Genomic DNA, 19,726 nt, shown 5'->3' with positions numbered 1-19,726 from the left:
ATGTGTAGCCAAGATGGCCGCTGGGGGTGATCCCCTAGGCGGCTCTGTGGGCTGTGACGTAGATTTAGGCCGTCCCTTTGGGAGGTCCCTTGGCACTCCACCCCTGACGGACAGCTCAGGCCGCCAATCATAGCCCCTAGCTAGTTGCGCTACACCCCTCCCCTTCCTGCTGCTGTCTGGCCTTTAAAAGTGTGATTCCTTCCTAATTAAACCGAGACCCCAGTCGTCTGATTGTCTCCTGCTGAAGAGGGGCTGGGTACCGGCGGTTCGCCATCTCTAGCTTCTCTTGGCTCACCCCGTTGGCGTGCGCTCCCTGCCTCTCCCGCTGGCCAGGAGAGCGCTGAGAGTGAAGGACCCTGACACACACGCACGCACACACACGTGCCACACAGGCAGGCCCAATACCCAAGTGCTGGGGGCATGGGCAGTCGCTGTCTAGGCTGTGAGGGGCTCTCTCTCTCTCCCTCTGAGATCCAGGAGGTGATTGGGAAGCAGTAACAGGCAGGTCCTGGAGACCACAGAGAGCCTGTGGCTGCGATTCTGGCCGGGGAGTCGAAGATATGTGTGTACTCCCATGCATGGGGTTTCCCATGGGGCCCCACCTGGCATTCCCCACCCACCCCATGACTTCTGCAAACCATCCCTGGCAAAAAGATCATGGCAGCAGCTCTGTGCTCCCATGCACGCTCAAGGCCTCCCATAGATGCCCCAAACCCCCACACCCCCAGAATCCCAGAGATTTCCTGGGAAATGCCAATTTCAGATTTCCTAAAGCACAGGGGAGGCCCTGCTCCTCTGGGGCCAACACCCAGCTGTGGTTGTTGTTAATGAGGAAGAGAAACCCAGTCTCTATTCAAGAGACTCTTAGGCCTGGCGCCTGAGGCTCATGCCTCCAATCCTCGCTACTCTGGAGACTGAGATCTGAGGATTGTGGTTCAAAGTCAGCCCGGACAGTAGACTATCTCCAATTAGCCACCAAAAAAGTCTGAGGTAGAGCTGTGGCTCAGACTATGGGACTGTGCTAAGGCCTTGAGTTAAAGCCCCAGTACTGGTACAAAGCAAAACAAAACTCCTATGTCCCTTGAGAACACACAGGGACCCTTCACAGACTCTGTCCCTCCCCCACCCTGGGCCCATCCCCATTCCTCTCCTGAAACAAACCCACCCCATGGCCTTCTGTCCCTGCAGAAGTGGCCCACGCTGTCATCCTGCTTGCTCTTTTCCCTGTCATATGCTTTTCCTGTGGAGTACCACATAATATACAGTATAGAATACCATGTAACAGCATGTAACACAACATGGCCTCACAGCTTTACCACGTTCTGTTGCATGGGTGTATGTGATTTTAGTAGTATAATTGGCCTTCTATGTCTGTGATTTCCTCATTCCTGGATTCAACTGACTGTAGTTTGAAAATGTCCCCATGAAAAATCCTACATGCATGGAATCTGTAAATGTGTGTGTGAGTGTGTGCACGTGTGCCTGCATACCTGTACTGGGATTTAAACACAGGGCCTGGGTGCTGTCCCTGAGCTTTTTTGTTCAAGACTACCACTTGGGCCACAACTCTACTTACAGCTTTTTGGTGTATTTCCAGCTTTTTTTGGTGGTTAATTGGAGATGAGAGTCTCTCAGATTTTCTTACCTGGGCTGACTGTGAGCCATGCTCTTTAGATCTCAGCCTCCTGATTTGTTAGAATTAAAGGCATGAGCTATAGGCACCTGGCTCCAAACTGGTCTTTGAGTCTATAGGGTCATTTTTCTTAGAACCATGTGTTTTTTTTAATTTTATTTATTAATTGAACACAAATTTTTTGACAAGGTGTTGTGCAAAAAGGGTACAGTTACATAGTAGGGCAGTGTGTACATTTCTTGTGATATCTTACGTCCTGTTTTTCTATCTCTTCTCTAGGTCCGGTAGACATATATACACTATACAATGTATCAAGAACATATACAGTAGCCACGTGGCCACACCCAAGAAAGTTTGCCTAGGGCTTTAATTGTAATGTCGATATTAGACCATATGTCGACAGTAGTCTTATATGAACATACATACCTAGCTTTTGAGCTATTGTATTCCCCTGAGAGGTCAATTTTTGACCTTTATATGTTGAGTAATTGTTTGAACCATGTGTTTTTAATCAACATAGCTGTGCACTGGCTTTTGTAGTTGATGAGACTGCTTGGATTTTTTTTCTTAAATTAATCTGCTATTTTTGCTTCTGAACTTTAGAACCAATTTACCTAGTTCAAAAAGAACTGCTCTTAGTGTTTTGTGTTAAATTTGTTCACCAAGTCAGGAATTGGTGTCTTTATCATGCTGCATTTCACATGTCTGGCATTTTTGTTTCCTTGGATTTAGAAATAGATTGTGATTTCCGTATACTAATTTTGCAACTGGATAGCTGGGATTTTAATTGCTTATAATTTTTTTTTAGTTCCATACACATGAATATATGTGTGGAACCAGACCTCTACTTCTAGCCTTTTGGTGGTTCATTGGGCATAAGAGTTGCATGGACTTTCCTGTCTAGGCTGGCCTCAAACCATGAAGCTCAAGTCTCAGCCTCCTGAGTAGCTGGGATTACAGGTGTGAGCCACTGGTACCTGTCTCCTAGACCAGCCAGAGTATCACTTTTGGCTCCAGCTCATCAAATGGTGCCTTGTGGTATGTCCAGGCCAGATTGTAAGCAGCTAGAGGGCTGGCCATGGGAGCCATAAGGCTAGCCAGTCCCTGAGCAGAGTGTGGAGATGCCAGGGCTCTTGGCTGTAGGGAAAAAGGAGCTCTCAGACCTTAATAGGGGCCATCCAGAGCCCAGATAGGCACCCAGCTCACTTCCATTCATTGTGTTCACTGGCTGTCTGGAGCTGTAGAAACCTGAGCAGCTGCCTCTGGAGGAGTAGCAGCAACAGAGCCCGATGGACAGTGACACATGGTGCTGCTCTCTCAGGCAAGACCTGGCCCTGTGGTCACTGTGGGGATGAGGGACTCATTTTTCTGACCAAGCAAAGCAAGCATGATGTAACTGGCAGGAGACCCCATGTCCAGTGAGCACTTGTGACTTCTGGTGTGTTGGTTAGTCTCAGCCACTCTGAGGGGCACCTGCAGGAGCCGCAGGTTCCCCACCTGCCTTCCCTTTGCCTGATCCTCCCTTCTCTTCTCAAGTCTGTCCTGGCTACTTGCCACACTGAGGGCCAGAACTGAGAGAGAGAGAACAAGCTGGAGGCCCAGACCGTTCTGGAATTTCCCTGATTAGTCCCCTCCAGCAATCTGCATACCCCCATGGGAATCCCAGATTCCCCCCCCCCCACACACACACACATCCCCAGCCCCGAGGCACTGAGAATCGCATAGTGCCCTCCAGGGAGACAGTCAGAGGGCCCCAGACTGAGCACACCGTGGCCTGGGCTCCCATGAGTGGGGTGTGCGCAGCTGCCCCCCCCCCTCCTGCCTCCTGGCTCTCTCAGCCATGCCCTTCTGCTCCACAAAGCATCTGAAGCGGAGCAGGCGTCTGCTTAGGGGTAAGTGGACAGCCAGGGCTACAGACAGCTGTCTGGACACCAGGCTGGCCCGCAAAGGGGTGGGGAGGAGGGGTGTGTATGGAGGGGCAGGGGGACCCACGGGCAGGTTCCCCGGGCTACTTGATTGCCCCACGAACAGGTTTCTGTGGCAGCCCCTGGCCACATGGGGCTCAGAGCCCCTGGGATGTGGCGTCTGAATCCACATGGGCTGTCAGTGGTAACGAAGTGCCAGATTTTGAAGACAATGCAAAAGTATTTCAAAATCAACTTTCTTTTCTTTTTCCATGAGCGTGTGTGTGTCAATCCTGGGGCCTGAACTCAGGGTCTGGGCATTCTCTCTGAGCTTTTGTGCTCAAGGGTAGTGTTCTACCACTTGAGCCACAGATCCACTTTTGGCTTTTTGGTAGCTAATTGGAGATAAGAGTCTCATGGATTATCTTGCCCAGGTTGGCTTTGAATCTCAGATCTCAGCCTCCTGTGTAATTAGGGTTACAGGCACAAGCCACTGGTGTTTGGCAAAACTAATTTTTAACTGATTGAAGGTTAAAACTGATTATACTCTTTGAAAATACTAGGATAAAGAAGGATAATTATTAAAGTACTCATGAATCTGGGGGTGCTTAGGTATGCAAGGCCTTAGGCTCAATCCCCAGAATCATCATCATCATCATCATCATCATCGCAATGCCTACTTAGTATTTATGTATGTATGTATGTGTGTGCATGCATATATGTATGTATGTATAGATGTGTTCCAGTTGTGGGGCTTGAACTAGGGCTTGATGCTCTAGCTTGGTTATTTTTCTCCCAAGACTGGATCCACACTGCCACTTGCAGTTTTCTGCTAGTTATTTGGAGATGAAAAACTCATGGACTTGGCTGTCTGACCTGGCTTTGAACCACAGTTCTCAGACATCAGCCTCCTGAGTATCTAGAATTATTGGTGTGAGCCACGGATGCCTCGTTTTTTGTTGTTGTTTTTTAATGCAGCTATGACAACATTTGAAGTTGTGCACATAGTACATATTATATTCCTATTTGATTATAGAACCATTGAAAAGCCCTTGCCTTCACCCCTGGCAATCCCGCTGTTGGGGTCCCAGACCCTCAAACATCCCAGCAGTGGCAGTAGGCACTGTGACAGATGACATGGCTGCTGGTGACATTTTCAAATGGTCCTTAAAAACAAACAAACAAAACATAGTTTTCATAAATTTTGGTGGAGGAAGGCTGAATCAGATGTGTACAGATGTGTACAGATGTGTGGCAGCCTTTGCTTTTTGTATGTGTGTGTATGAGCACTGTCCTTGAAATTCCTTTGCTCAAGGCTGATGCTCTACCACATGTGCCACAGCTCTACTTCTACTTTTTGGTGGTTAATTGGAGAAAAGAGTCTCGCACACTTTCCTGCCTGGGCTGGCCTCAAACTGCAATCCTCAGATATCAGCCTCCTGAGTAGCTAGGATTCTCGATGAGCCACCAGTTTTCAGCCTTGAATGTATTCTTGAGTCAGTAGAATTTGCTGATGGAATGGATGGGAGGTATGAGCGACAGTGGATTTGAGAAGGTGTCTGGTTTTGTCTTGAGGAACTAGAAGGTAGAGTTGTCCTCAGCCAGAAGAGCAGGTGTAGCCACATCTGGAGATAGGTTCATGCTAGTGGAGGCAGTGGAACAGGGAATCTGGGAGAACCTGGGATTAGATGAGTCCACCAGAGAACAGGAGACGGGGAGGCGGCCAGGTCCTCTTAGCTCTCTTCTTGGGGCACCTGATGGTTGAACACAAAAGAAGCAGCTAGTTTGGACATGCCATGTTATGCTTATGGAATGTCACATCACTACAATTTTAATAGCCATTTAGACTTTTCAGGTGGTGTAGATTGCATTGCTGTCTATCTGTGGTTCTTGTTTTTGCCTACCAAGAAATATTTGCTAATGTGGGGAAGCATTTTTCACTGTCACAAGCGGGGTGGAGGGGAGAGGAAAGTAGGAGGGAGAGAGTGTTGGCTATTGGCATCTATTGCCATCTAGTGCTTTGGGCCTGAGGTGAGGCAGAGCATTGTGAGGGGGAGTGTGGGGCCATTCTTCTCATGGTGGCCAGGATGCTGAGACTAAGCGAGGAAGAGATACACCTTTCGTAGTCCCACCCCCAGCTACTCACTTCCTCCAATCAGACCATACTTCCAGGGCTCCCACCACCTCTCAATAGTCTATTCAAATTTGAATCCATCAGTGGATCCATTCATGATGTCAGAGTCTACAAGATTCCATCATGTTCCCAAAGCCCCATCAGCTGACAGCAAAGCCTTTAACACAATCTTTGGGACATTATAGAGTCAAACTGGCACATAAACATCCTACTGTGTACAACACAATTTCTTCCCTGACCTCCCAAGAAGCATCTAGCTCACAATGTCAGTAGTACTGAGTCAGAATCTCTCCTCCATGTGGAGTTCATTGAGACACTGAAGAGTGCTTGCTAGCTCAGGTACTAATCCAAGGGAATATTCCATGTCTTCATGCGTTAGGTGCTGATGGCTGGCACTTGAAGGAAGTTAACGTCCCACATTCTGCATTCCGCATTCCGCCCAGTAGAGCTGAGAGTTGACCCAAGGGTGGGCTCTGAGCACTGTGGCTCTGAGCACTGTGGCCCAGGGCCTCTGATGCCTGGGAGACACTGGGATGTGATGGAGGCACAGCCTGGCTCAGAAAAGAAATGAGAAAGAGCAGGAACAGCACTTACATACTGTCATGTTTCATGATGAGTTTCTTCCTGAAATATTTGCTGTCATAGTTTTGATTTTTACTTTGAAGTTAATATCAGTCTTGGGGCTGGGGATGTGGCTTAGTGATAGAGTGCTTGCCTAGCATACATGAAGCCCTGGGTTCGAGTCCTCAGTACCACAGAAACAGAAAAAGCTGGGAGTGGCACTGAGGCTCAAGTGTTAGAGTGCTAGCCTTGAGCAAAAGAAGCTCAGGGACAGTGCCCAGGCCCTGTGTTCAAGCCCCACTTCAAGCCCCAGGATTGCACCCCTCCCCCAAACAAGTATTTGTCTTTCCTAACTAGTAGAGAAAAAGTTATAGACAACAGTTGAATTAATCCAAGTGAGAGCATAAGGCCCTGAGTTCAAGCCCCAGGAGCAGCACAATAAAAAGAAAACAAAACAACAACAAACAGGTATGGAGTAGCTCTGATCCCCCAGGCAGGACCTGGAACCCATGTTTCTACCACTTGGAAGCTGTGTGTGTGTGAGTTCAGACAAATTTCTTGATCACTCTTTGCTTAGAAAATTAAGAGCCCTCACCCAGAGCATGCAAGGTCTTGGGTTCCATCCCCAAGCACCACAGACCCTCACCTTGCCTCTCCCAGTACCAGAGAGGACCAAGCTGCTGCTCCCCTGCTGCGGGGCGGGGGGAGGGGGGACAGCCATGGGCTCTGTTCACCAGAAGAGACTTCAGGAACACGTGTCCGGGCTGTATTCCAGGGTGGCTGTGGGCTGGTGCTCATTGGCTCTTCTTGCTCTCCTCCCTCTTGTGGGGGGAGGAGGTGAAGGACTCACAGTGCAGCCAGGCAGTCATGGGTAGGGACTTCTCAATTCTGGACACAGTGGGAGGGTGGTGAGCCTAGACATGCACTCTTTTCTTTTTTCTTCTTTTTGTTTGCTTTTGTTTTTCCTTTTGCATTTGCTCTTGCTTTGTGGTTCAAGGCCACACTGGGCAGAACAGTCTGAGATGCTGTTTATTTCCAGTTAGCCAGCAAAAGGCTAGAAGTGGAGATGTGGCTGAAGTGGTAGAACACCAGTTTGGAGTCAGAAAATTAAAGGCAGAGCACCCAGGCTCTGAGGGCAAGCCCTAGTAGCAGCACACAACGAAGCACAGGGCAGAGCGGAGCACAGGCCAGTACACTCGGTGACACTGACTTACACAGAACATTCAGTGAGGGGGGAGGTGAGGTGAGGGAAACAATTTCCCTGAATTGCTCTATAATCAGAATACCTTTTTTTCTCTAAGAGTTACCCCCTTTCCGTGATTTTTGGGTTTTTTTGGTGCCAGTCCTGGGGCTTGAACCCAGGGTCTGGGTGCTGTCCTTAAGCTCTTTTGCCTGAGGCTAGCACTCTACCACCTGAACCTTAGCTTCACTTCTGGCTTTTTGGTAGAGATAAGTACCTCACAGACTTTCATGCTTGAGGCTGACTTTGAACCTTGATCCTCAGATGTCAGCCTACTCAGTAGGTAGGATTACAGGCCTGAGTCACCAGTGCCCAGCAATGATTTTTATTTTGATAAAGATTACAAAGCACATCTTAAGTTAAGGAGGGGTTGGAGGCTCAGGTGGCAAAGTGTGTGAAAGCATCAGGTACCAAGTTCAAGTCCCAGTCGCAGGCAAAAACAACAAAAAAGGACTGTTTGGAAAGAGAAACCCACACAGAGACTCCAAGACAGAGCAAGAGGTGTGAGAGAAACTGGTTGCAAAACAGAACTGAAGGCCAGGTTGCTGGGGGTGGGGACCTGCCCCCTTGCCCAGAGTCCCCTGGTAAGCCTTGTCTCCCTGTCTTGCAGGTGGTTCCGGGGAGCGGGAGAAGGCGCCATCCCACCCCGAGGCTCTCCTGCTCATGGCCAGCTCCCAGCGTGACATGGAGGACTGGGTGCAGGCCATCCGCCGGGTGATCTGGGCCCCTCTGGGCAGAGGTACTGCCCGTAGCTCATATGCGCATGCCCACCCTCTAAAACCCTTGCCAACAGGTAATCTAACCCCTGCCCTGGATCCACCAGTCCCATCTGCCTCAGGACAGCAGCCTGGCCTCTGCTGCTGCCTCCCTGTCACCTCCCATTGGGTACCACGGGGCCCTGACAGGGAGATGCTAGGTCTCCTTGGTTACACAGCATCTCTTGCCACCAGAGGCCTGTGGCTTTTGCCTGTTAGCCTTCCTGCAGGCAGATGCCGTACTGGGTCCACTGGACATAGACAGGGGGCCTGTGCAGGGCATGGGTATCATACGCACTGCCACTGCCTCAATTCTTTTTATTTTCCCTTTGAGTGGACCTTGAGCTCAGGGCCTGGGTTCTGTCCCTAAGTTTTTGTGTTCAAGGCTAGCACTCTACCACTTGAGCCACAACACCAATTCTGTTTTTTTCTGGTGGCTAATTGGAGATAAGAGTCTCATGGACTTTTCTGTCCAGGCTGACTTTGAACTCTGATTCTCAGATCTCAGCCTCCTAAGTAGCTAGGATTACAGGCTTGTGAGACTCCAGTTAACCAGCAAAAAGCTGGACATGGAGCTGTGGCTCAAGTGGTAGAGCACCATCCTTGAGTGAACCTAGGCCCCGAGTTCAAGTCCTAAAACCAGTGTAATAGAAAAAAGTGAAGTCCTCTGGCCTCCATTTGAACCATGGACCTGAGAGACAAAAGTAGCCACAACAGGCAGGTACAGTCATGGGACAAGAGGTGGTGGGCAGCCTTTTGGGTTTTCCCTAGATTTAGATGGAGCAGGAGAGAAAGGACAGATGACTGCAGCCATGCATAGCTGCTGTCCCTGAAGGCTGGTGTTCATGTGACATCATGATAATGATGTCATGAAGTCAGGGGTGAAGGGAGGAGGCACAGCTTCCTCCCCTCCCCCACAACACACATACTGAGTTTGAACTCAGGGCCTTGCATTTGCTTGGCTTGCTTGGTCTGCTGCTACTCTACTATCTGAATCATGCCATCAGCTTGTTTTTTGCTGGTTATTTTGGAGATGAAGTTTCACGGACTTTTCTGCTCAGGCTGGCTTTGAAGTATTTATGTATTTCTAGATTAATGGATAATTAGCAAAAACATGAAGCAAAGCAAAGAAATGAATGTTGTAAAACTCAACATAGGAGCTGGAGGCATGGCTGAAGTAGTGGAGTGCTAAGGCCCTAAGTTCAAACTCACTACTACCAAAAAATAACACCACCACCAGCGACAACAAGGAAAGCCTCAGGAGAGTAGAAAGGAAGGAAGAGGTTAAAGAGGGATGGAGGAGCATCATACAATTTCTAGAATCACCAGGCACTGGCAGCTCACTCCTATGATCCTAGCTACTTAGAAGGCTGTGATATAAGGATTGAGGTTCAAAGCCAGCCTCAGCAGGGAAGTCCACAAGACTCTTATCTCCAATTAACTACTAAAAAGATGGAAATGGAGCTGGAACTCAAAACTGGTAGAGTGCTAGACTTGAGCACAAAAGCTCAGGGCCAGTGCATAGGCCCTGAGTTTAAGTCCTAGGACTGACACACACACACAATCCAGAATGTTCTCTAGCTTTCAGGAGGGAACTTGAATGTCCTATAGCTTGAACTTGTATAGGAACACAGGGTTGTTGATTTTACATGAACAGAAGTGGAAGCCTGCACATCGCTGCTGTCAGTGCTGTTCAGTATGCATGGGTATTTCACTGTGTAAAAGACTAAAAGTCGACAGAGGTCCATCCTGTCCCTGCCTCCCTGCCTGCTTAGAGTGGGACCTGGTGGCAGTCAGGCCCTCCCTGGACTGTGTGTTGGCCAAGGAGGGATTGGAGGGTGGGAAACAGAATGGACTGGCATCAAAGGCGCCTATTTCCTTTCTGCTGGATATGATGAGGAAATGCAGCCGCACTCGGAAAGCGAGCCTGGGCATGCGTGGGCAGACTTGGAACTCGAGGGTGGGCTCGGTGGGTCTGGGGTTTCCTGGTGGAGCTGTTGGTAGCCTAAGTCCCCTGGAAGAGAGACTTACTGGATCAGAGCTGCTCTTGCTGGCTTCTCTTGGGGAGGGATAATGGGTGCTAGTGCTGGGACTTGCACTCAGGGCCTCACACTCTGGCTAAACTTTTTTTTTTTTTCTTTTTGGCCAGTCCTGGGGCTTGGTCTCTGGGTCTGAGCACTGTCCCTGGCTTCTTTTTGCTCAAGGCTAGCACTCTGCCACTTGAGCCACAGCGCCACTTCTGGCCATTTTCTGTATATGTGGTGCTGGGGAATCGAACCCAGGGCCTCATGTATATGAGGCAGGCACTCTTGCCACTAGGCCATATCCCCAGCCCCTGGCTAAACTTTTTACTTAAGGCCATCAACCTACTACTTGAGCCATAGCTGCACTTCTAGTTTTTTGCTAGTTAATTGGAGACAACCAATCTTGGCTTTGTTTGCCCAGGCTGGCTTTGAGCTTTGATCCTCAGATCTCAGCCTCCTGAATAGCTAGGATTATAGGTGTGAGTCATTAGCACCCTGCTTCTTGCTTTTTTTGTTTTGTTTTGAACTCAGCTGGAAACCCCTTGCAGCAAACTTGTGGAGGCAGGAAGCAGCCTCAAATTCCCAGTGGCAATATGGCTGCTATGGGTGGGGACCCCACTGTCTCCATAGGGGCAGCAGGCGGCCAGTGGCTGCTGTTGGTGGCCTGCCCCTGGGTGCCGCTGGTAGGCCTCACAGATGTCTCCTGGGAGGCTGGGGAGACAGGCAAGGAGAGAACAGACAGGCCCTCTCCCCACAGCACCCCCGTTCTACAAGGGGAGACGACATGCAAGCTGAGAAACCCAGAGTAGACTTGGAGCAGCAGCCGGCAGAGCTTGGAGAGCTTGGGATTGGATGACTTCTGAGTGAAGGACTGGGAGCCCACACAGGGAGGATGCCAGCATAGCTCCAGCAGAAGGGGAGGAAGGTGGAGGGGGCTAGGGGTGGATGGCACCCCAGGATTGTAGAGACAGACAGCAGAGCCAGAAATAATCCTCTGCAAGTGGCACCAGTGACACAGAGACAGGAGGGCGCTGGCCTGGGGTAGGGTTATGGTGATGGGAAGATCAGTGCCTCCAGAGCTGTGGATTCTACGGCCTGATTAGAAGTATTAGGAAGAAAAGTTGCATCTCTCCTGATTATGTAGGAGAGATATATAATCTGGCTCTGCATAGCAAGTCAGCCCTTTGCCAGCCCCAGGTCTCCTCCCAGGAGCCTGGCGACAGCAGCCTTATGTGGTCAGTCCCTCACATCCCTTTGTAGTCAGCAGACAGCCTCAGGGAGGTGCCTGGACCATTTTCCCCCTCTGTGTGCCAGTATTGGGACCTGAACTCAGGGCCTGGGAATCATCCCTTAGCAAAGGCTCAAGGCTGGCATTCTACCACTTGAGCCATACTTACACTTCTAGCATTTTGGTGGTTAACTGGAGATAAGAATCTCATGGACTTTGCTTGCCAGGGCTGGCTTTGAATTGTGATGCTCAGATTTCAGCCTCTTGAGTAGTTAGGACTACAAGCGTGAGCCACCCGTACCTGGCTGAGGCTCCTGTACTTTGTCGTGGTTATTACAAAGTAAGAAGTGTTCCGATGATTTGCTGGAGGCCGGAGCCATGGCACTGGATGGTGTCTAAGGAGAGCCTGACATGGGCTGGCTCAGGTGTTGCCAAGTGGCCTGTGGCCCAGGATTTTAGCACCCAGAGGACCTTACCACTCAGGAAAGAAGGCAGCCCACGTCAGCCACAGGCTCCTCTTGCCCAGGGTTGGAGAGGTCTTGGGAGGGCAAGAGGCCCTAGAGGGGATGGGCAGCTTGGCCTTGACAGTGCACATACAGCCAGGTGAGGACCAGGGCATTCTCCAGGGTGACTGCATCCCCAGATGTGGTTGCCAAGCAACCATCTAAACCAAAGGACTCACCTGCCACCAGGCTGCTTATGTAAGAGAGCAGACCTCAGGTTTATCTCTCTAGTTCCCTAGCTCTGCCCTAGAGGATGGTTCCAGGATGCCCCCCACCCCCACCCCCTCTGTGTACGGACCTCAGCAAACCACAGGTGGGCCAGATGTTAGCAGGACATCACCTGGAGTTCATTGGGTCAAGGTAGTCAGAGCCTGAGGGATGGCAGCTGCGCACTGGGGACTCCCTAGACCGGGGGACTCCCTAGACTGGCAAGTTTGTTTTGATGACCACACAGGTGAGGACATTGAGACTCAAGGAGATAGCTAGTTAGCCCTAGAGCCCACTTGCCCACCTGAGAGGGGTCCACATGCTCCAGAGGGTAGTAGGTACCCCTGAGCCTGCTGGTCCATGTGGACAGAGCTATTTAGATGCGGTGAGACTTGGGTCCGTGAGCTGCCCTTCCCACCTTCATACTCATAGCACTGTTTTCCCATGCCATGCTACATCCTTCCATGGGAGAACTTTAGCCGCTGGACTAGGAGCTTACCCCCTTTACCCCCCGGCCCCCATCTCAGTAATTGAGATAAATTCTGTTTTATTTTTGTGTGCTAGTCCTGGACCTGGAACTCAGGGCCTAAGCTTTTATACTCAAGGCTAGCTCTCTACTACTTGAGCTGCAGCTCCGCTTCCAGTGTTTTGGTGGCTAGTTGGAGATAAGAGACTCATAAAATTTCCTGCCTGGGTGGCTTCAAACTGCAATCCTTGGATCTCAGCCTCCTGAATAGCAAGGATTACAGGTGTGAACCACTGGTGTGAGAGCACCCAGCAGTTGCCATTGTTTTGTTTTGATTTTTATGCTGGTCCTGGGCCTCCAACTCAGAGCCTAGGTGCTGTCCCTGAGCCTCTTTGTACTCAAGGCTAGTGTTCTACCACTTGAGCCACAGCACCACTTCTTGCTTTTTCAGAGAAGTTCATTGGAGTTAAGAGTCTCACAGGCTTTGCTGTGGGGCTGACTTCAAACTGCAGTCCTTAGATCCCAGCCTTCTTAGTAGCTAGGATTACAGGTGTGAGCCACCAGAGCCTGGCAGCTGAAGTATTTTTTTACAAATAAAAATGAATTTAAAGCGTTCCATTGTTCTTTTTTGTTTGTTTGTTTTGGCCAGTCCTGGGGCTTGAACTCAGGGCCTGAGCACTGTCCCTGGCTTCTTTTTGCTCAAGGCCATCACTCTACCACTTGAGCCACAGTTACACTTCTGGCCTTTTCTATATATGTGGTGCTGAGGAATTGAACCCATGGCTTCATGTATGCGAGGCAAGCACTCTACCACTAGGCCATATTCCCAGCCCCATTCCATTGTTCTTATTGCTACTCCCACAACTTGCCACCAACTTAGCATAGTACAACCAGGTTATTCTATCAGTCTTGTGGTCAGAGGTGAGGCTGGCATCTGTCCTCTGAGATGCCCAGGTGCCATGTCGAGCCACATAGGGTGACCCAGGTGGGCTCTTGTGGAGGTCCTAAGGGTGGGAGCCGCCGGTCCTTGACTTTTCCCCACCCCTTAGAGTTGCTGGTGTCTGGGGCAATGGCCCAGGCTCAGCCCTGCCCTCCTCCCAGCCTCTGCTTCCCCCCCTGCAGTCCTCACATGAGGACTCGGCTTCTCTGCAACGCCTCTACTGAGTTCCCATACCTGTGTGAGGTCCCAGGTACAGGTTCCAAGAACAAGGACATGTGTATCTGGGGCCACACATCATGATCAACACAATACCTGGAAGTGAAGGCAGGATGTGTAGGTGGGATACAGGTCAGGGGAGTGTGCCTCAGTTTCCAGGTCTAGGAGTGAACACAGACCTGGTGCTATCTTCCTCCCTCCCTCCCTCTCTCTCTTTCATTCTCTCTTCCTTTCTTTCACCAGTGTTTGACCTCAGGGGCTGCTACTTGCTCAGTTTGCTTGCTCAGTTTGTTTGCTCAGCTGGTACTCTACCACTCAAGCCAGGCCTCCAGCAAGGCTTTTTGCAGACTTTTCTGCCTAGGCTTCAATCCTCTAAATCTCAGACTCCTGAGTAGCCAGGATTACAGGTGTAAGGTATTGGCACATGCACCCAGCAACATTATCCTATCTTTATTTAACATTTTAGATTTTTGTCCAATATGGATGGAGAGAGAGAGAGAGAGAGAGAGAGAGAGAGAGAGAGAGAGAGAGAGAGAGAGTGTACACACTGGTCTTGAGCTTTTGTGCTCAAGGCTGGTGTTCTATCACTTGAGCCACAGTTCTACTTCTGGATTTTTGGGTGGTTAATTGAAAATAAGAGTCTCACAGGCTTTCCTGCCTGGGCTGGCTTTGAATTGCAGTTCTAAGATCTCAGCCTCCAGAGTAGCTAGGATTGATTATAGGCCTGAGCCACTGGCACACAGGCACAGGGTGTCTCTGTCTCTGTCTCTGTCTCTCTCTGTCTCTGTCTCATTTTTATTCTTAAAGTTCTGTAATAGCCAAACACCAATAACGCTCCTGCTGGCAGAGCTCTGGCTTGGTGTTACATGGCTTGCTTCTCTGACCAGCTTCCCTGCTGGGTTAGGTCTGACTGAGTACCCACCCATCTATCCTCATCCTCTCCACCTTTCCCCAGGTGAGACTGTGGACTCAGAATCTTCCTGTTGGCTTTACAGAAATTTAAAGAGCCACAGAGGTCCACAGATGCTCACACCTGTGATCCTAGCTACTCTAGGAGGCAGAGATCTGAGCTCCGGCATGAAAACCAGAAGTGGAGCAGTGGCTCAAAGTGGTAGAGCGCTAGCCTAGCGTGAAAGAACTCAGGTACAGTGTCCAGGCCCTGAGTTCAAGCCCCATTACCCACCAAAAAAAGGAAAACCTGCAGGTCACTTACCATATGACCTTGAGGTGACCACAGCACCATGTCAGGGCCTTGGTTGCCCCTTCTGTTCAGTGAGGGTGTTCATCCTTAACCTCTGGGAACTGCTTCAGGAGGGAAGTGCAGACCTCTGTCCTGGGCACTAGGGTGCTGCCTGCCCCCGGTGCCCACCAAGGCCCAGCTCTACACCCGGTGGGTGACTCAGAGCCGGTTGCCCAACCTCTCTGGGCCTCCTGGCCCCACCTGCAGTTCTTGCCCCTCCCTCCAGCGCTCCGAGTGACCCCCGCTGGGGATTCTGAGTTCCTCAGCGCCAGGCACCGGGAAGAAAGCTCTTGGGGACCAGCTCTTGCGCGTTGAGGCCTCTGGGGCCCCCGGATCCCCAGGCCTCCTTCTCCCGGGGCCGGGCCGGGCGGGCGGGCGGCGGGCAAGACGCTACCTGCGCGCGTGCCGGGCATTCCTGGCGCCGCCGCGCCGCCGCGCCCGGGCGCGCCATGGGCCTGATGCCGGCCGCGCGGGCCTCCTCCCGGGGCCGTGTCTGTCCGCGGCCACCCTGCCGCCTGCCCGCCTGCTGCGCGCCCGCCGTCGCCCCAGGTAGGGGCGGGACCGGGTGCCGGGGTCCCCACGGGCGCAGCGCCTCCCGATCGGGGTGCATGTCGCGGGGGAGGACTTAGACCCTGGTCCTGGACTGGGAGCTGCGGAGGTGGGCAGGATCGTTCTGGGGCCTGGATCTGCTGGGGTGGGGGGTGGGGACGCCTGCGTGGAGAAATGGGAAACTGAGTCTGGGAGGGCCTTGCAAAAGATCCCTTCCTCATCCCCCACCACATGGGGGACCTGGTAGGCAGAGAGCTCCAGCCTGGGACTTGAAGCCCCAAGAATGTTCTGTTCTGCCCTCCCCCACTCCCAGCCTTTGGAAGGCCGCCACCCTGGGAGGATAAGCAGGGAAGATTTGTGTGGCCCAGGCAGAGGCTGGCTGGAACCCCGGCAGGGTCTCCTGGAGTGACATGGACAGCCGGGCATGAGTAGATGGACAAAAGGAGGGAGAAGATGGCAGGTGTGGGGGCCAGAAGCCAAGAGGGAGGCTAGATTTGAACCACAGCCTGTGGAATCTTTTCCTTGTTCCTTTCCTGGCCAAGGCCTTCCAGGATGGCAAAGTGAACCTGCCCTGTCAGCCTGGGAGAGGCTCCAAGAGGGAACCCCAGTCTCCCTTTCCTGTTTTGGGTGCAAGATGTAGGGCCTGGCAAAGCCTCCCTCCTGGGGGCAGCCGGGCTAGGAGAAAGCCAGCAGGCCCCAGTGTGCTTACCCGGGTGCACTCAGCACCATGCAGTGTCAGCCATCCATCCCCTAGCTGGTCACCAGGCTGCTTGCTGCTCTCCTGACTCCTGCAGGTATGGTAGGCAGGGACAGGAGGCAGGGATGGGAGGCTGGCTCTGCCGGAGCGCAGCCTCTGCCAGCTTCCTTCGTGGTAGCTGAGCCGAGCCGGCGCTTGTGAAGTGTGGGTTGGGATCTCGAGGAACCCACATTGGCTGTGCTTCTAAGATCTGACAAACCTACTGGAACTGGTTCTTGGCAAAGCTCCCTCCAAGATGTGCCAGGAGGGCAGAGGGAGTTCAGGGCACTGGGGCCAGCCTGCCTCTGGCAGAGGGACGTGGCGGGGGCAGGGGAAGGTGCCGGGGCAGGTCCCCTGGAGAGGGAGGCGATGGAATCAAAGGGTAAGGGTAAGATACCTTTTGGCAGGGGGACTGCATAGTTGGAGCCAGGCCTGCCAGTGCGGCTCCCCACACAGTTCCAGGGAGGGGCAGCACACAGAGAACTCTTCAGACCTGTGCATGGCCCCTTTTGATCTGGCACTGTGGGCTAGGCCCAGGGTCTTAGTCTAGTCTTCAGAAGCAGACTCTGAAGACATGGATTGCCCCATTCTACAGAAGGAGAGACTGAGGCTCAGGACAGGGACCCAGTGCTCTCCTGTAGTTGGTCTAGGATGTATACCCAGATCAGTGCTGGTGACCAATCAGAGCCTTTGTCTCTAGGCCCTTAGGCCCTGCACATCACCTGCCTGTCTGTGTCCACACCTGCAGGGCAGGAAATGGTTTATACTCGAGGGCCTCTGGCATCAGTGTGAGGGTGGAGTGAGTTCTCACTGAGGGCACTGTATATGTCCAGCCTCTTCCCCACCACACTCTCACACCACCTACCAGTCTTTTATTTTCATTTTTATTTATTTTTGTGCCAGTTCTGGGGCTTGAATTCAGAGATTAGGTACTGGCCCTGAGCTTTTGTACTTCAGTTCTAGCCTTAGCACTCTACTACCTGAGCCTCAGCTCCACTTTTGGTTTTTTTGGTGCTTAATTGGAGTGAAGAGTCTCATAGACTTTCCTGTCAGGGCTAGCTTCAAGCCTCCATCTTCAGATCTCAGCCTACAGATCTCAGTGGCTTCAGGAATGTGCCACTCATGCCCAGTGCTTACTCCCCAATCTTGGGGTCCCCTGTCATGTCCTCCCTATACCCCATCCCTGCCTACCCACTTTACCTCCTGTTAGATACTCCCTGGGTCAAAGATGGATGGCCTCCTCCTTGCGCCCTCCTTTATTTAGAAATGCCCCGTGGCCTTCTTCCAGACTCTCTCAGCCCTACTGGGGGGCAGGGAGAGGCTTGGGAGGCCCTGGAGAGGTGGTGGTCCTGGGAAGAGGCCAGCCCAGACTGAGCCCCCTGGGCCGTGAGTGCATAGAGTGCATAGACAGCAAGGCTGGCCTCAGGGCTGGGTCACTCGGCATGTGGGACTTCATTCTGTGGACGGCAGAGGATGCCACAGGGAGGCCAACGCGGAGTCACGTCAGCTCAGGTGTCTCCCTTCCCCACAATGCCAAGGTCCACTGCAGCCTGAAACACCAAACAGGAACCTGCAGAGACAGTTCATACGTGCTCAATCATGCACTGTGCTGGGAATGTTGATCTCAGAATCTCACAGTCCTGCTCTGTCTTGCCTGGGATATGAGCCATTGCTGTGTGCACCTGCAGTGTGTGCTACCCACCCATCAGTCACTTGGGAGCCATCTTGGTTTATCAGATCAACTGTCATGGTATCATGGTGCTTATGTTCTAGTCACCCTTATTTTATTTACTTATGGCCCTACAAAGTAATACTAGCAATTCAGATATTCATTGCCTTTAAACAGAAAGCACAGTTAAATATTTAGAAAGTCAGATGCCAGTGGCTCACCCCTGTAGCCCTTGGAGGCTGAGATCCCGGAATCAAGGTTTGAAGTCAGCTCAGGCAGGAAAGTCTATGAGACTTTTATCTCCCAATTAACCACTAAGAAGCTGGAAGTGGAGCTGGGGCTCAAGTAGTAGAGCCTTGATCAAAAAAGCTGAACGACATTGTCGAGTTCAAGCCCTGAGTTCAAGCCTGTATTGGCACACTTAAAAGAAAAAAGAAATTAGAGGCAGGGACATAGTTCAGTAGAGTGTTTGCATAGAATGTGCAAGGCCCTGGCTTTGATCACAAGTGGGAAGGGAGCAGGAAAGGAGAAGCTAAGAATTCAGATACATGAAACCTCTTGATTTTTTAAAAATTTTTATTGTCAAACTGATGTACAGAGAGGTTCAGTTTCATACATTAGGCATTGGATGAAACCTCTTGATTTTTAATGACAAAATTTTAACAATGTCACAAATATCAGTGGATAAGCAAGAACATCTGAAGACCCAAAAGGCTCATTAAGTACAGGTGATTGTGTGGCCACTGTTAGTGGAAGCCTGGCTCCAGGCTAGTTCTGAATACACACATTCACATGTATATTCATATACATGTACATGTATGGACAGAAGGCTAAACCCAGTACATGTGTGCACAAGGCCCATCCCATGTGTGTTTCCCAGAAGGAAGTTCCCGGTATTTGTGTGCCAGGCACTGTGTGCAAGATGTGTTCCTTTGGTTGATGTTTGGCTATTCTAGGGCAGTGACTGCTCCCCCAACACTTGGCTGGCCGGCTCACCATCCAGGCCCTGAGCAGCCACATGCCCAGACGCAGCAGCCTGCTGGCATGGTGCCCCTGGCGTACCCTGAAAGCTGCCCTGTCAGGACAGATGCGCTTTGTGGATGCTAATCAGGTCAGGTATCCCAAGCGTGCACGCAGGGGGAGGGAGAGAGAGACAGAGAGAGAGAGACAGAGAGAGAGAGACAGACAGAGAGAGAGACAGACAGAGAGAGACAGAGAGAGAGACAGTGGCAGTATGAGGGAGGGAGAGAGAAAGGGAGCAAGCAAGCTAGAGAGAACTTTGCAGATCTCAGTGCCTATGCTCTTTCCCTATAAAGAGGACTTCAGGAACCTGGTAGCACAAGTGGAAATCCAATTGTCAGAAGCTGTGTGTGTGTGTGTGTGTGTGTGTGTGTGTGTGTGTGTGTGCGCGCGCACAGCTGCTGTGGCTTGGCCTTGGGGCCTGGTTGCGCACTCTTAGGTTTTTCACTCAAGGCTGGCACTCTTACCACTTGAGCCATACCTCCTCTTCCAACTTTTTGCTGGACTTCTCTGTCCCCAGGCTGCCTTGGAACTGCGGTCCTCGGATCAGAGCCTCCTGTGCAGCTAGGGTTACAGGCACGAGTCCCCGGCATTCAGCTTGCAATTACTTTATTTCTCATGTGGTGGTTTGTTCAGGGTTAGAGGCTCTGGATCTTTTCTTCCCAGTGGTGTGTTTTAAGTGTTGCTGAAGCCTAGCATTC

The 19,726-nt window shown here is 51.4% G+C and overlaps 1 protein-coding gene across 2 annotated transcripts in view; it reads left to right on the top strand.

The window, feature by feature from the left end:
- Positions 1-19,726, top strand: part of Arhgap22 (Rho GTPase activating protein 22) — a 147,061-nt gene that overhangs the window by 115,133 nt on the left and 12,202 nt on the right. For both annotated transcript variants that reach the window (XM_048339218.1, XM_048339219.1), the window contains exon 4: positions 8,083-8,265. In XM_048339218.1, the coding sequence (XP_048195175.1) occupies positions 8,083-8,265 (183 nt within the window). The remainder of the gene's footprint in view (positions 1-8,082; positions 8,266-19,726) is intronic.

Source organism: Perognathus longimembris, chromosome 2 (assembly GCF_023159225.1).
Source record: "Perognathus longimembris pacificus isolate PPM17 chromosome 2, ASM2315922v1, whole genome shotgun sequence".
Lineage (NCBI taxonomy): Eukaryota > Metazoa > Chordata > Mammalia > Rodentia > Heteromyidae > Perognathus > Perognathus longimembris.
This window is presented reverse-complemented; position numbering and strand designations above follow the sequence as displayed.